The sequence below is a fragment of the Mytilus trossulus genome, chromosome 5 (assembly GCF_036588685.1).
Source record: "Mytilus trossulus isolate FHL-02 chromosome 5, PNRI_Mtr1.1.1.hap1, whole genome shotgun sequence".
In the NCBI taxonomy this organism is placed as follows: Eukaryota; Metazoa; Mollusca; class Bivalvia; order Mytilida; family Mytilidae; genus Mytilus; species Mytilus trossulus.
In genome coordinates, this window is record NC_086377.1 from 47,192,342 (window position 1) to 47,208,410 (window position 16,069).

At 33.1% G+C, this 16,069-nt stretch overlaps 2 protein-coding genes across 4 annotated transcripts; one reads left to right on the forward strand and one right to left on the reverse strand.

Annotated features, from left to right (window-relative positions):
- Positions 1-6,957: 6,957 nt before the first annotated feature.
- LOC134718893 (uncharacterized) lies at positions 6,958-10,150 on the forward strand. 3 transcript variants are annotated; one of them, XM_063581741.1, is made up of 5 exons: positions 6,960-7,423; positions 7,889-8,425; positions 8,733-8,822; positions 9,299-9,570; positions 9,870-10,009. In XM_063581741.1, exons 2-4 carry the CDS (start codon positions 7,987-7,989, stop codon positions 9,565-9,567), a joined length of 798 nt encoding a protein of 265 aa, XP_063437811.1. In that variant the 5' UTR covers positions 6,960-7,423; positions 7,889-7,986; the 3' UTR covers positions 9,568-9,570; positions 9,870-10,009. The 3 variants fall into 3 exon arrangements, with proteins under 3 accessions (XP_063437813.1, XP_063437812.1, XP_063437811.1); XM_063581743.1 differs by lacking the exon at positions 9,299-9,570 and having other exon boundaries at positions 6,958-7,423; positions 9,870-10,150; XM_063581742.1 differs by lacking the exon at positions 9,870-10,009 and having other exon boundaries at positions 6,959-7,423; positions 9,299-9,573.
- A 406-nt stretch (positions 10,151-10,556) lies between these two features.
- On the reverse strand, positions 10,557-12,138 carry LOC134718017 (putative nuclease HARBI1). The gene is made up of 2 exons (XM_063580516.1): positions 12,047-12,138; positions 10,557-11,595 (listed from the first exon to the last, which is right to left on the reverse strand). The coding sequence occupies exons 1-2, from the start codon at positions 12,136-12,138 to the stop codon at positions 10,557-10,559; spliced, it is 1,131 nt and encodes a 376-aa protein (XP_063436586.1).
- Between the last annotated feature and the right edge of the window lie 3,931 nt (positions 12,139-16,069).

Sequence of the window (16,069 nt, forward strand, 5' to 3'; positions counted from 1 at the left end):
ACAAATTATGTAAACACACATATGCATCACTATTCGTTAATCCTCTTAAACATGTAAATTTTGATGCTGGTAGAGTTGTCTTTTGTAAACAGATGTCTTTATATAAGCCATAGCAATTATTTGGAAGACATGCAAGAAACTTCATGATATTTTTTCCATCGACTGCATTTAAAAAAAACCCATACACAAATCATTCAATACAACTCACAGTCATAATTAATATAGTTAACTTGATGAGCAGTATGGTCGAATTGTCCAATTCAACCTTAACTCAAGAAAATATCTTGAAACATGCATATCAAGCTGTGTGCCCCTTTTTATTTGTCTTAAAAGTTTCTTTTTAGAAGGAAGATAGAGCCGTTTGTTTTTAATCCATATTAAATTCTGTTTCACAGTTAATATTTATTATCAATACAATAATTGGATCTCAGTCTGATGGTTACAAAATTAAATGTGCTGCATTAAGTTAACTATAAAAAGACTAGCTAGTTGCATAATATCAAGACTGCATGGTTGTCCTTCTCCAGACATCTTAATTGTTTACTGTGTGTGTGTTGGTCTGTGTGTGTGCTTTATTATATCAGATTCATCAAAATGAATGTATTCCCCACACCTATGTTTATATTCATGTTAAAGGACAAACAACTTTGATTAATATCAATCTTTAATTATTTTACCTTTCAAGTTCAGCATACAGGAAAACATATTTTTAAAACCTTATTGGGTTTTAGGAGGCTCCTCTTTTTGACTAGTCCTTGTCATGGGATACAATTTTCTTCTGATTAGATCCACCTTCTGATAATCACTAAATTTGACAAATGAGCTGGTGTCCTCATTTCGGCTTATACCAAGAAACAATGCCTTATCTTCAGTCAGGTCACAATATATATTTACGCCTCTAAATCTAAATGTTTAGTCTTTTGACTTTCTATAAGCTGCTTTTTGAGCCTTTATGCTATGGTTGCCATCAATGACATGTATTTTATATGTTGATAATTTGTCTGTTAACAAAACTTAAGTTTTGGCTTTAGTTTCCAAAAGTACCAAAGTCGTGTTTTGTACAATGCCAATATGTACAGTACGAATCAACGAACTAGTCAATTCTTAATTGGTTGAACAATTCCATGGGATCGAAGTTTTCTCCCCTTATTGTTTTTTTTGCTAGGTAGTCCACAACGTGGTAACGTGCTGGGTCTCTTGTTGTTAGACGATCCAATGACTATAATGGGTTGTACAGCATAAGGGGATGGCGCTGACATAAGCTCTTGAAGGGTTGGTTGTTTGGGTTGTTGAATTTGAGGTGGCTGAGGCTGCTGAGTTTGAAGTTGTTGCTGCTGTTGTTCCTTGAAAAAATTCGTATCGATTTAATAAATTAGAAAAAAACTTTCCTCAAATTGTTTAAAAAGCTGCTCCAAGCCTTCCTTCATATTGGTAAACTCAAAAACTTATCCCAGCCATGAGAACACATCTTCCTGGATTTCGCGGATTATTATTTTACAAGTTTATATAGTCATTTACTTTTGTGAACACTACCGCCATGTGACGTCCAAAAGAGGTACGCATCTCCATATTTCTCCTGATACTTTGTTTTTTGGTAAAAGCGTAACTTTCCATAATTGTAAAACGTTTATTTATCTCTTGTCTTGAATATGCATCTGTACTTGGTGAATCATATGGTACATGCGGTTGACCTCCTTTATCAACTAATACTGCCTGGGGCATAACTATGGTCTTGTTTACCTTCTCTCTGTAATTTTATATAAAAAAAAATCTTTTAATTACCTTGTATATTTCAGTAGGGCTAGATACAAATGTATCTTCCATATTCCAAAAAAAAAGAAAATAATAAAACCAAAGACAATGAAATAATTATACTCGTGAAAATTATGTTTCACATTTGTATCATACCAAAATGTGGAGTCTATGACACGATTATTTCTGTCTTTGAAATTAACCAGCAAAGGGAAAATCTGAAATCTGAATTTTATTTTATCGTCCTTTGCTTGACCATATTTTTTAATTTTTTTATCAATTTTGGGATAATATTTAAGAACCATCCTTCAGAAGTCTCTTCCGAGAGAAAGGAATACGATGTACATAAAATAACAAAAAAATTAAATCGTGATAAAAATTATAATCTACAGATCACTTAAAAAATACTTTATGATAATAATTTCTTTGTTTGCGGGTTGAAATGAAAGCTGTAGAAAATTATTGATCAATAGATTCAAGAAGCTCAAGAATACAGATCAACTTAAAATGCAGGCAAACATCATGTATTCCGCTTGAAAATAAGAACAAGTCCGTAATCACGTTAAAATGAAAAGAATCATAAAATGTGTAACATATTTGTTTTTTTTATATACTTAAGGCCGTTTGTTTTCTCATTTGAACTGTTTAACATTGTCTTATCGGGGCCTTTTATAGCTGATTATGCGGTATGGGCTTTCCTCATTGTTGAAGGCCGTACATTTACCTATAGTTGTTAATGTCTGTGTCATTTTGGTCTCTTAATTGAAGACAGTTGTTTCATGGCAATCATACCACATCATCTTTTTTATATTGTCATTAAAATAGTAAGATTTTACTGTATATATACATGTAATATTATTGTGGTCTACCGTAAAGAAAAACGTGCAAAAAGGTCTAAATACAAGTTTTTAGTCATGAATGAACATGATGAAGGTATTAGCAAAAAAGAGTAAAAGTATGATAGATCTAAACAAAGTTTCACATAATAAAGTCATCAATATCTATTTTAACTAAATATTAAACAATTTTTTCCGAGTTGAACATTTTTGGATAAAAACAAGCATTCTGCGAGTAATACAAGGCAATACATAGTCCCCAACCCGTTACAAATTCATTGTTAATAATGGAACAAAAATTTGATCTATTATTTGTCATAATGTAAACTACATAAAAATATCGAGACAAAATCTTCCAGCAAAACGTAAAAACTTGTTGAATTCTGACTATCTAAGTGAATTTCCTATGTCCAAAGACCAAAACTCTGCACACAAATATCAAACTGGAACAAAATTGAATCACTAAATACCAAAGCAAAGAAAAAACATTCAAATTGTCATTTTGTCTTTAAAAAAATGAGTTATTTCCGTTTGAAACAGAAGTCTTCTAATGAATAAATATTTCATCAAAAATTTAATTCTAGAGAAAGGGCTTCAACTGAACAAGGAGAAAAGCTTATAAAGCGTGAATAATGAATTTGACCTGTAACTTGTCATGATAAATCAAATTAAAATCTACAAGCACAAAAAAGTCTTATTAGCCGAACTGACAGATAGACAGACTGATGACAGGCAGTGCAAACCTAAGTCCACTTAGACGTTAGCCGTTAGGGGACTAAAAATCAAAATCTCAAAGTATCAACAAACACGAAAGAGGTGCTCTATGGAGAGGGGACATTCAAGATAATTTTGGAAAAGCTTTCGATTTTTGAAGAAGTAGGGTTACCTCAAATGTCTTTTATCTTGATTTAATCTGAGATATAAGTCAAAAACTTTTATATGGCACATTATATATGCAAACATAATTTTTTTTCGTAGATAAAACAAAATGGCCACATTTTTTTTACATACGCTCTAATAGACACAACTTTCTAATCAAGACACTCAATGAGTGATTGGCCCTACAATTAAAAGTTTCAAAGAGGAAGATTTTTTTAAGTACACGTATGTTTACAACTCTGTTTCATATAACAAGCTTTTTAAAAGACTGTCATCAATTGAAAGTATGTAAAAACCAGGTGCACCGCAGGGCGCAGCTTTATACAACCGCAGTGGTTGGACTCTGAACAGTTGGAGCAAATTGAATATGGTCACAATGTTCAAGCTTGATGCTGTCTGAATTTGGAATGTGATTGAATTTTTGGCAAAAAAAAGGTTTTTGTTACAAAATAAATGTGGCCAAATATCAACAAATCTATTGCACAATACTGTGTAATTGAAGATTTCTTCTTGAAAATTTTGAAAAATTGAAATTTGAAAAAAAAGAAAAGAAATCCCTTAATTTTTTTAACAAATTCCCCCCAAACTTATTGAAACCCCCCTTTCAGCAGTTACCCTTAAAACAATCCCATCCTTTCTTTTTTAGTATAAAACCTTGTAGTACAATTACAGAGAGATCTATATACATGTACTTAAACCAAAGTTATTGTTTGGAAACTAGAAATGAGCTTCTTTTCGGCCCTTTTTTGGCCCCTTATTCCTACATATTTTGGGCAATTAATCCAAAACTAAATTCCAGCCCCCCCCCCCCCCCCTCTTGTTATATGGAGCATTGTGGTACAGTTCGAAAGACATCCATACAATAACACACAACTTATCGTCTTGAAATAAGAAAAATGCTTGTTTTGGGCCCCTTTTTGGCCCTTTATTCCTAACTTTGATTCCATGACCCATTTAAAGACTTCCAAACCTTCAACTTGTGGTTTTAAACATTATGATACAATATCAGAGCAATTGAAATACTTATACACAAGTTATTATCCTTAAACTATAAAATGCTTGTTTTGGGCCCCTTTTGGGCCTTTAATTCCTTAACGGTAGTGACCATCATCCCCAAAATCGGTCCAAAGCTTCCTTGTGTGGTATTGAACCTTCTGAAAAAAATTCATAAAGATCTATACACTTAAACTAAAGTTATTGTCCGAAATATAAGTCTACTTTGATCAGTTTTAGTTAAAATGTTAAGGTCCAAAAACTATTACAATAGTGCATTTTATAGATATTTGGGGGCATTTTTTACTAACTTCCCGTTATTTGCCAGGCTAAATTTTTTACTTGTCTTAGAACTGATATGCACCTTTAAAACAATTATAAAAATTAAAAAAACAAAAATATGATCTTGAGAGAAAACACCTACTGAGTACATGTACTACATGCAAGTTATCTAATTTTAAAAATTACCAATAAAGGTCAAATCTGAATGAATATCAAAAAGAAGAAAAAATTACTGAAAATATAGTACTGACAAAAAGGTGTAATTTTTAAAGGCAGTGCTTTAAGGCCTGACTTTTAAGTCATGAGGTTCATCTTTTCATACGCAATCTATGCTGGGGGTCTTTTGGCCAGAAATAGATCCGGAAATGTTCGAATTTCTCCTCCTCTTTTTATGGTATGATACGGTTTTTGTTTCTTTCATTTACATTGGGGACTAAAGAAACGATCAGTGTGTATTGTTCGTTTGATAGAACTTGTTATTAGTGTGTATTTTGCATTATAAGCAGTCAACCTGACTACAAACTATCATTATTTGTATATTCCGTGTGGAAAGAGGTCGGATCAATTTCAAGTGTTATCTGACATCTAAAGATTCTTTAATTAGTTCAGACGTTGATATAACAATGAAAAGTCGACTGAACATGATTAATATTGCATCTTCTATAATTCAAAGCGGAATTCGGTTTATGAACGAGAAACCGTAAAGCGTTTTCAATTTCGGTATTAGTTATGTATGTTGTCTACGTATTATCCTGGTTCCCGGTACTACGTTCCGGGTATTAGCTATTTGATGTGTAACATTACAATCGGGTACCAGCAAATCTACGTGTGTATGTGTACATGATTTCCCGCCAAAATGACCGACTTAAAAAAATAGTCCATAAACGTTCCGTATAATGATATGCAAATTCATAATTAATCGTAACTTTTTTTTATCTTTGTATAATTAATATAACAAAATGGATTCCACAAAATTGAAAATAGCATTATTTTACGAGGATTTCTCATATTTTTTTCACTTCCGGGCGCAGTAATACGTATGTTTTGAAGAAGCTCGAAGAATTTGACAGTGAATTGAGAAGGAAACGGATAGATCTACGTCCTTGCTATCAGGTAAAACAATTTAAATGTTCAGAACAAACACATTTACTTCACACAAATAGTACAGGCTTAAGCTTTTTATTGTCTAGCTTATACGCGACTGTAGTCAAGTGTTTAAACGACGGCGGTGACCTACAAGGTACGGGTCATACTGGGTCAAGTCTAAATATGTAAACATATCCACGTGCTATTAGGTAGAACGCATCGTAATGCAATATCTACAATTTTTTCCTCCTTTATACATCGTTTAACCAGATATATTTCTCCTTTTAACATCGTTCGACCAGATTTATTTCTCTTTCAAATACACTTAAACACGGGTTGTATGTACGTATCTTTTCTAGTGTTTTCTTGTCCTTATTAAACTTCATTTGTTGATGTTTAAATATTTTTGAACGACTAAACACAGGAGTGAATGAATGCAACAATTATATATACTGAAGACTTGGGCTGTACAATGGGTCGGTTCGTTTCTGGTATCCGGAACATACCCGGATCATCCGGAGCAACAGGTTTTACGTTCGTTTCTAAAAAAAATATAAACCGGAATAATCCGGAATGCACCGTTTGAACTGAAGCGACGATTCATGTCCAAGATGGCGGAAAAGTTGTAAGTGTGGGAAAATTTGACTGAGAAAATAAGAATAAATCGGAATAATTTGTAAATAATTCATTTTACATGTATCTGAAGTAAAATTTATTGAATTACATGTAAAACCAAAGAACTAAAATATATTTAACAATAGAATCTTGATTGTGTTGGGTGCATGTTGCATTAAAACATGATCAAACATGATCATACTGAGCAGTGGTGGATCCATGGGGGGGGGGTAGCACCCCCTTTATTTTGGCCAATTAATGCATTTGTATCGGGACATATGTTTTGCTCTCCCCTTTGTCCTGGGTAAGCACCCCCACCCCCTATTTTATGCACATTGATAATAAAAACAACAAAAAGTAAAAAAAATATAAAATACCAAAATAAGTCAAAAGAAATCATTAGAATAATAATGTAAATAGAAAATATCGCCTCCAGAGGTTATATATTAAAGGACTAGCACCCCCCCCCCCCTTTTGAAAATTGCTGGATCCGCCCTAGACCAAATAATTATGACGTCTTGCAAGGCTTTTTTATAACTTTTTTATGACATAAAAATATAAAAAAGCCTTGCAAGACGTCATAATTATTTGGACTAGATCCGCCCCTGCTGAGGATCACACATACATGTGCTGAGTTAAAGCATAAATTTGTGGACTTGCACCCACATACCTTTAATTGGGAAAGCATATACTGTAATTTAATTGCATGACATCTTGTTTTTGTACACAAATTATCACAAAGACTTTTCAATTTTCTTCTTCTTTTTACAGCCCCTTAGAACTGCAATTAAATTGTGGATCCGCCCTTCTCTAAACAATTTAAATTTTAAAAAGAACCTTTTCTTTGAATTCCAGAGTTCTTCCAAAGTTGCCGGCCAGGAGAGAAACTGCAATCATTTCTGTTGTCAAAGATGGAGAAATATTCCGAAAATTCATAGTAAGAACAGACATAGTAACGTTGCTAAAGTTAGAAAGCGGAGGTAAGTTGGTAATGCTTGAAACAAATTGGTTAAATTATTATATACAAAATAACCAAACGAATACACACCTTAAGAATATATTTTTAAATGAGCAACCGTGGCCCCACTAAAAACCAATAATGTAATTACTAGGTTCTGTAAAGATGATGCCACAAACGTGGCCACAAATGGATTTTATAATAAGATTTTTGTCCTTGATGAAATCATCAATTTTTCTCTGGAGCCATCAGGTGCAAAATAGAACTTGTGCAATATAGGAATATTTTTACCTTGCTTTTTATGGGGAATCAATATTGCTATACAATAAATTTATACCACTTGCTTACATACATGTCCGAAATACGACTGCAGTGTGCTTGCATTTTATTTGTTTATCGGTTTTTGTACTTTTAGATGGTCAGCGTTGTCATCAAAATATTTAGCGTCATTAACTTCAATGATTTAAAATGTGTTTGAACTTTGCAGATGAAGAGGCTATTTCCCGATTTTTGGAAGAAAGGGATTATGTCGATGGTCAGGTAACTGTTAGTATCCTGAGAGTGGAATCTAGCCAAGCTACGGATATGCCTAGTATGAGCACTCAAGCCAGCACAAGTGCCACTAGCCAAGCCAGCACAAGTGCCACTAGCCAAGCCAGCACAAGTGCCACTAGCCTAGCCAGCACAAGTGCCAAACAGATACCATCGACAAGCTCAACATGGTCTAAAGATTCTGAAAAATTTTTGCTTGATTTGTATGATAAATACGAGAAGAGTAAATCCTTCATAAAAAATAAATGGGTGAGAATATCCCAAGAGATTGCGGAAAAACTCTCAATACAAGTTACTCCAGAGCAGTGTAGGATCAAAATAAGAAGTATGAAGGATAGATTTGAAAGAATGAAAAAGAAACTAAAAACAAGTGGCGAGAGTAACATTGAAATCCCAACAGAATTTACAGTGTTTGAAAGCCAACATGATGTACAACCAAAATATCTGTTGGATTCCAGTAAGCCTAAAAAAGGTACTTTTTTTATTATGATATCATTTATATACAGAATCAACCTTGAGTTTCACACAGAGTTGGGTTGTATTTCATATATACATGTATTGATTATTTAGAGGTAAATTAATATAATATATTCATTTTATAATCTTTTGTCGTAAATTAATTTGTATATGTATTGATATTTAGAATTGCACCAACATAGGTATTATGACTTTTTTAAAAAAAGATGCATCAATTAAATCGAAATAGAATTCTTGAAAAATGATTCAAAACGTTGAACTGCTTATTGCTTGGAAATAAGTATCTTATTCTTGTTTTGCAGCTGAAAGTTCCAGTGAAGAGGAAGAAACTAGTAACCCAACGCCTTCCAAGAGAAAAATGAAAGTGTCTACTTCATGTCCTGAACCTCAAGGTAATAAAACTGTAAAACAAATGACTTTTTACCATTTTACCTTACAACAAAAAACCTACTATTATGGTTACATTAAAACACGTCATGTAATGACTTTTGAAAATGTATTTAGTATTTTGAATTAGAACATGAATTCTTGAAAAATAATTATTTTTTACCAGTTTACTTTACAACAAATAAACTAAACTATTATGGGTACATTTAAACACATGCAATGACTTCCAAACGTTGGACTAAAACGTGCTAGCTAAAAATTATATTTGCAAAATTGTAATCCAATATTAGTGGCATAACACACAACACTTCTTACAGAATAGATGTCAAATTCCTATGTGAAAATGCTGTAGAAATGAAATTATTATACACACCTTCTTTCAAAATGTCTGGCTACAACTTAGAATAAGGTTTTATGTAGGCAAACATCTGTAATTGGATTAAAAATTAAAAAAAAAAATATAGAAATTTGTATATTTCAGTTGACCTCATGACGCCTTTCACTAAGAATTCCTGGAGGGGGTATCTTTTACATCAGTCGTGTAACATTGCTGGTCATTCATGCCGAAATAGCATTGTAAAAAGCATAAACCAAAGGGAGATGGGAGGTTTTTTAGGAAATCCTTTTGGATTTATTAGAGTTGCTTACCTGACTAGGTTTCCAACCACTACGCCAAGATACCAAACATGTGACAAGATGACGAAACAAATCGAGTTTAAATTTCATTCAGGATGTCAAAATGGATGCTAAAGGGTAGGGACTACATGCATGTACATTAAATTATATACAGCAATAAAAAATCAGAATTACATGTATTATACAACACAAATTTAGACGTTTTGATTCAAACAACAAAAATAATAATACCAGAAAAATATGAAATTATGAAAATTATGATAAATATATTAACAGCATCCTTACTTTCTATGATAACAACCACTTTTGTGACTAGTCAATTTACACGACTGAAATAAGTACATTACCATATGATTGGAATCGATGTAATTTTGAAAATATATTTATAAAATCTATGATTATTTTATTCTTAATAGCTAAAGAAAAGAAGAAAAAGAAGACAACTGATCGTTTCGAGTTATTGGCTGAGGCATCAGAAAGGCGACACACGGAAAAAATGGAATGCTTCAAAAGTCTTATAGATGTCATGAAAGACATTGCAAAAAAGTAGATCCAGATGTAACTCTGTATCAGATCTCATTTCTTGTTGACACTTTTTTTATGTTTAATTGTTTCCACACAGATATGTGTTTTATTTGTTTTATTGTTACAGAGTATACCTGAAGAATATACTTATTATTAAATATACACAAACTGATGATTTTATTTGATTTTTATGAAATTCTTGAATCCAGCATTTCAGCATCAAGACAAACATATGTTGCATCTTTTTTTTTTTGGTTTCCTATTTGAATTTTTGAACACTAGTAATTTTGGGCCTTTATAGCTTGCTGTTTAGTGTGAGCAAACTTGAAAGCTTTGTGCTTAAGACCCTACTGTAACCTAAATTTGCTTATTCATCCGAACTCATACCATATCTTCTTCAGTATTTTTATTGAATAAGAATGGAAACGGGGAATATGTCAAAGAGACAACATCCCGGCTAAAACATACAAAACAACTCAAGGCCACTAAAACCAATAAAATCTACATAATGTACTTTAATCCTGGGTGTATTTGTTTGAATAACATTTCAAAGTTGAAATAATGTTTATTGTCATTTATTAGCTGTTGACTCTGTTTAATTCGATAGTTAGATTGTTTCTCTTCAAGATACCTTCTCCATTGTCTGCATTCACTGGAAAGTTCTCCCCTAAATTTGCGTCCAATTCATCAATTTCTGCATCAATAAATTCAGCAATGTCTTCATCACTTTGTAGGCAGATATTATGGAGAACACAGCAGGCTGAAATTATTTTACAAATACACTTGATATCTCTAATGCTAACGTATTTCAAACGACGAAAACGTCCTTTTAACAAAGCAAAGGCTCTTTCAATTACCTGTCTTTTGGATAACAGAAATTTGTTGAAATTATATTGCTCTCTTGTTAAATTTCCATTGTCGCGAAATGGTGTTATAAGCCACCTCATTAGTGCGTAAGCCGCATCGCCTAGAATGTGATATTGTCCTTGCCTGCAGAGTTCATCTCCAATTTCAGATAAATGAGAATGCTTAAACGCCTTAGCGTCATGGCATCTTCCTGGCAAACCTACACAAATGTTAACGAAACTAAGATCGTCTTTGCATACGGCCTGTAAAATTACAGAGTGAAATTTTTTTCTATTATAGTATGAATTGGGACATTCCAATGGCTGCTCAATCGGAATGTGGCTTCCATCGATTGCCCCTATAATGTTTTGAAATTCGTATGTCCCCATTTCATTAAACTTTATTGCGACAGAATCCAATTCTTCAGGCCACTGAACAAATCTGGGGAGAAGATCATTTATTGCGTTAACAACCTTTTCTCTGTACTTGGTAAATGTTGAAACAGTTATATTAAACCGATCGCTTATTCCTAAAATAGTTTCTTGTGATGCTAAATATCGCAAAACGATCATTACTTTTTTCTCCAATGGTATTTCTTGTCGTCCCCCTCGATATGTTCTTTTTGCCAATTGTTCATTAGCTCCTAACAGTTGACATACAAGTTCAAAAGACTGAGGTGAAATCCTAAAAAATTTCTTGAACATATCTGGGAAATATCTTGGAACTGTCCAATCGAAAAAGTCCTGTGTTTTATGACGATCCTTTCGATCACTGAAATTAAGAAAATAAAGATGTATATTTTCTGATACATACAATTTAATATTCAAAATATCCAATAGGAAAACGATTAAGTTGAACAGTGAAGAATTGATATGCTTGATAAATGTATTTGATATTATTTTTAGTACAATTGTTTATTCTGAGAATGCTGGCTTTATAAACTGCCACACTTTTTTTATGAAGGGTAATCTGGTAAACTTGTCCAGGACCGAATTCATAAAAAAATAAAAATGCCGAATCTCGAATTCACGAAAAAAGTAAGGAAAAGAAATCGGCCAAATCCCGAATTCCCGAATGATGTTATTTTTATAGCAATAAAAATGAAGGGGGATGGTATACATGCCGGTCACGCCCCTTTACACACATGCTTACACATACAAACAAATAGTAGGAAAAATCAACAAATTAGCTCAAGGTAGTATATTTCTTAAAAATAAAATACCTTTCCAAAAGGAAATCTGACTCATCATCTGAAGATTCCATCAATTCCATGGCAACACAAGTTGCCACACAAATAGCACTGCAATCGGCCATATTGTATATAGTCGGTTCGTTCGTTTCTACGGTTGGTCCGGTGTAGATCGACCACGTGGTCGGTGTATACCGAATTAGTCAGAAACGAATCGACCCAATGATAGTGTACGTATATCATACTGATAATTATTCTAGCAGTAAATTATGTTAATTTAGGATGTAATGTCTAATGACAGGAATTCATGAGCTATGCCTCAGGCTTTCTGAAAAAATATCAATGACAATGTAAACAGGAACAAAACATTGACACGAATGATGCTCTCTTATATGTTATATAGTTATTTAGGTATATGTGTTTCACAAGTTTCAATTAAACTTAAGTTATAAAACTTTTTTGTCAGGGCACAAACCCACTTTAAAGAGACTTGTCTACTGCCATACCCATCCTATTTTCATGCACCATTTGCAAGCAAGAGACTGAATGGTTTGCAAAATTAAAAATCAGGACGGTGTCCAATTAAAACAAAAGAACTAAACTGGATAAATAGTGTAGGAGAAATCTAGAGGAAAGTTTTGATTTGTGAAATTGGTTTTCCTGAAAGTCATTCATCCTAGCCTGCAGAAAGGAACTATAACTGTCCACCACCAACTGACGAGCTAATGTTGAGCTTCACATATGGAATACTCAAATACCATCAGTGTCTATGTTTTCAGCACAGATTTCACAATTTATGACACAGCTGTGCTTTTTTTATACCTGTTAAATAGTTGTATACTAAATTTTATTTTTTTATCAATAAATATATATTATATTAATTGTGTCATCTAAGAACTTGTATTTTGCCAAAAGATGCATACTAGTGAATGAAAGTGGTGCTGTTCATTTTGCTTTGGTATATAGAATTGAATTACAATTGTTCATGTTTTTGGAATGCATATAAAAATAAGGAGATGTGTTACAATGTATATGCTATTTAGTGAGTTTATCAAGCAAAAGTGAATAAGAAATAGGTATAAGCAGTTACAGGTACTACTGTACAATCTCAAACAATGAGAAAAACTCATACCGTAAAGAGAATTTCATATTTACAAGTAAGTTTTGTTTTTGCGTTGAATAATTTTCTTCTATTGTTTTAATTGCAAATATGGGAAGTGGTTAAAATGCTAATGAGACAGCTGTTATGGCCACAGAGCCTTAATTGAAAACTTCTTTTTCATTCATACCGGTAGATTTTGCCTGGAGTTAGAAACATATCTGCCAACTTTTCAAAATGCACATGGGGGTTTTACGTGAAAGATGGTTCATATAGTCATTCAAAACCTTCAAGGGGGCCTTCAAATGGAAGCAGGACAAGTCGCCCCACTGGCTAATCGCCCCACTTTTTAAAAAAACACCACAAACTGATTTATCAAATCGCCCCACATGTGAAATTGGTTAAATCATGTTTAATATTACTCCTGCCAACTCGCCCCACATGTGAAATTGGTTAAATCATGTTAAATCAGGGTTCTCGCTAAGGATTTTTGAAGGCGAGTCCAGGGACTCGTCATTTTTGGCCACGGTGAGTCATGGTAACTGTGTTCAGTTTATACAAAATATTTCAATATTGATGTATTTGTGGACTCACCAGTTTTGAAAATGGTGAGTCCAGACAGATTTTGATGAGTCCAGGACTCATGGACTCGCCTTAGCGAGAACCCTGTTTAATATTACTTCTGCCAACTCGCCCTACTTATAAAAAAACGGTAATTTTTAGATTAATATATATATATATAATTAAAAATAAAAACTCGCAACACTTTAATGAAAACTAATCTACACAGAATACAAACAAACGGAAAATTAATTTAATTACTATTATTGATATATACTGAAATTATAATTCTAAAAAAAAACTGATTGTTGAAGAATAAATGTAAGTTTTGAAGCTTAGTTTTTTGCATAACAATTGAAAAGAAACCTGTTAATTGTATCATAATGCAATATAAGGAATTGAACTTATATTCAATGGGATAACATCTTTTTCCATACGTGGGGCGAGTTGTCATTACTAAATTTATCCTGGTTAATGATATATTTATCTAGATTTCACCGATTTCCATTAGGTGGGACCAGTTGGCAGGAGTAATATTAACAGAATTTAACTTATATACAACGGGATAACATCTTTTTACATAAGTGGGGCGAGTTGGCATTACTAAATTCTTCCTGGTTAATAATATATTTATCTAGATATTATCGTTTTCTATTAGGTGGGGCGAGTTGGCAGGAGTAATATTAACGGGATTTAACACAGTTCACAAGTGGGGCGATTTGGTAATCCAGGTTGGGGCAATTTTTTTTTAAAGTGGGGCGAGTTAGTGAAAAAGTGGGGCTATTTGATAATGGGACGATTGTCATGGATTCCCTTCAAATATATTCTAATGTGGTTTTTGGCTTCTTCTTGCATTAACAAGCTTATAGCCATTGTTGAATTAATTGTTTTCTTTAAATAGTCGACAAAATTGCTCTTACAAAATTTCCATTTGGGAGCCTCGAGCTCGATGGAGGAAATACTCTGCAAGTACTGACAGTTGGCAGGTATGGTCATCAAAAAAATTGACATATTACTATGTACATTTACCATTATGTTACTTGATGTTCTTGATATACACACAGTACAGAGACTAGTCAATCTTTATGAACTATTTTTTATGGGAGTCATAGAATATGCGTATACAATCAATAATTAAAAATAGTCTATTTATATTGAAAAGGAAAAGTTCTTATATATGTTTAAAGAAGAGGGACGAAAGACACCAAAGGGACAGTCAAACTCATAAATTAAAGCAAACTGACAAGGACATGGCTAAAAATGCATTCCATGGCGAGGCACAGAAAATATACTGTAAACAGTAGACTATAGATATAGGTGAACTAGGTACAAAAGAACTCTAAATCTTAAATTCTACAAACCACCTCTGTTCTATGGTAGATAAATGATTGATTGATTGTTGGTTGCTTAACGTCCAGTGGCAAATATTTCATGCAAATTCAGGATGAGAACAAATTCACAATAAATACAATTGGTAGGTTGATATAATAGAGGCCATCTGGGATGATGGTCAGGGAAATTTTGACTGCCACTGGAAAATGAGGGAATATTGGTTAGGGACAGAAATTTTGCCTTGCAACAGACCACCTACGGACCCCTCAAAAGAGTTGTTGCAAGGGTTCTTAACGTGCAAAGAGCGTGGCACTCTCTTTACACGAGGCATCGGATTTAACGTCCCCCTTCTGACCGGACGTGACTGCAAACTTGATACATCCCGCACAGCCAAACGGACGCCCCACTTCGGCAAGCGTTTTACTGCCGGTCGGGAGAAGACCAAGTGGCCGTAGATAAATGATATAACTGGACTAGAAATACACACAACACTCTATTTGCACGTGGTGGCGTGACGTACTGTAACCGAATCGAGTACACTCAAAACAAAGTTGAAGCATGAACTTGTGTATTACCTTTGAAATATGTGTTAATAATTATAATATATATACGGTAATGCTACTACCTATATTTACTTTGTGTATGTAATACATTTGTATAAGTTCAAATAACTTGAAATCATATAGTTTAATATATACATGTAAGATAATTTATATACTCATTCTGTCATCTGAAATAATAATATACTATACATATGTGATGCTCCTGTAGCGCAGTTACTGCGTCTGAGTTTGATTGATAAAGTTTGAAAAGTTTGTAATTAACTGCCTTTACAGCGCTTTCGCGCTTTGATTAAATAAAGCTGTGGTTGTTTCAATTTTACGTCTCACACATTTGTCAATACATATAAGAAATCCATCTTGATCAAATGACCGATTTAAGTTTACATCGTTTACAATTATCCGAAAAAATGTCAAATAAACAGTAGATTGTTTTAAAAATTACCAATAAAGGTCAAATCTGAATGAATAGCAAAAAGTAGAAAAAAAATACTGAGAAAATAG

Bases quoted from the DNA above. Each gene is read 5' to 3' on its own strand.
- LOC134718893 (XM_063581742.1), top strand. From the start codon at position 7,987: ATGCCTAGTATGAGCACTCAAGCCAGCACAAGTGCCACTAGCCAAGCC. The intron at 8,426-8,732 runs GTACTTTTTTTA...CTTGTTTTGCAG, and splicing joins TTCCAGTAAGCCTAAAAAAG to CTGAAAGTTCCAGTGAAGAG. The intron at 8,823-9,298 runs GTAATAAAACTG...TGTATATTTCAG, and splicing joins TTCATGTCCTGAACCTCAAG to TTGACCTCATGACGCCTTTC.
- LOC134718017 (XM_063580516.1), bottom strand. From the start codon at position 12,138: ATGGCCGATTGCAGTGCTATTTGTGTGGCAACTTGTGTTGCCATGGAA. The intron at 11,596-12,046 runs GTATTTTATTTT...TCTTAATTTCAG, and splicing joins TCAGATTTCCTTTTGGAAAG to TGATCGAAAGGATCGTCATA.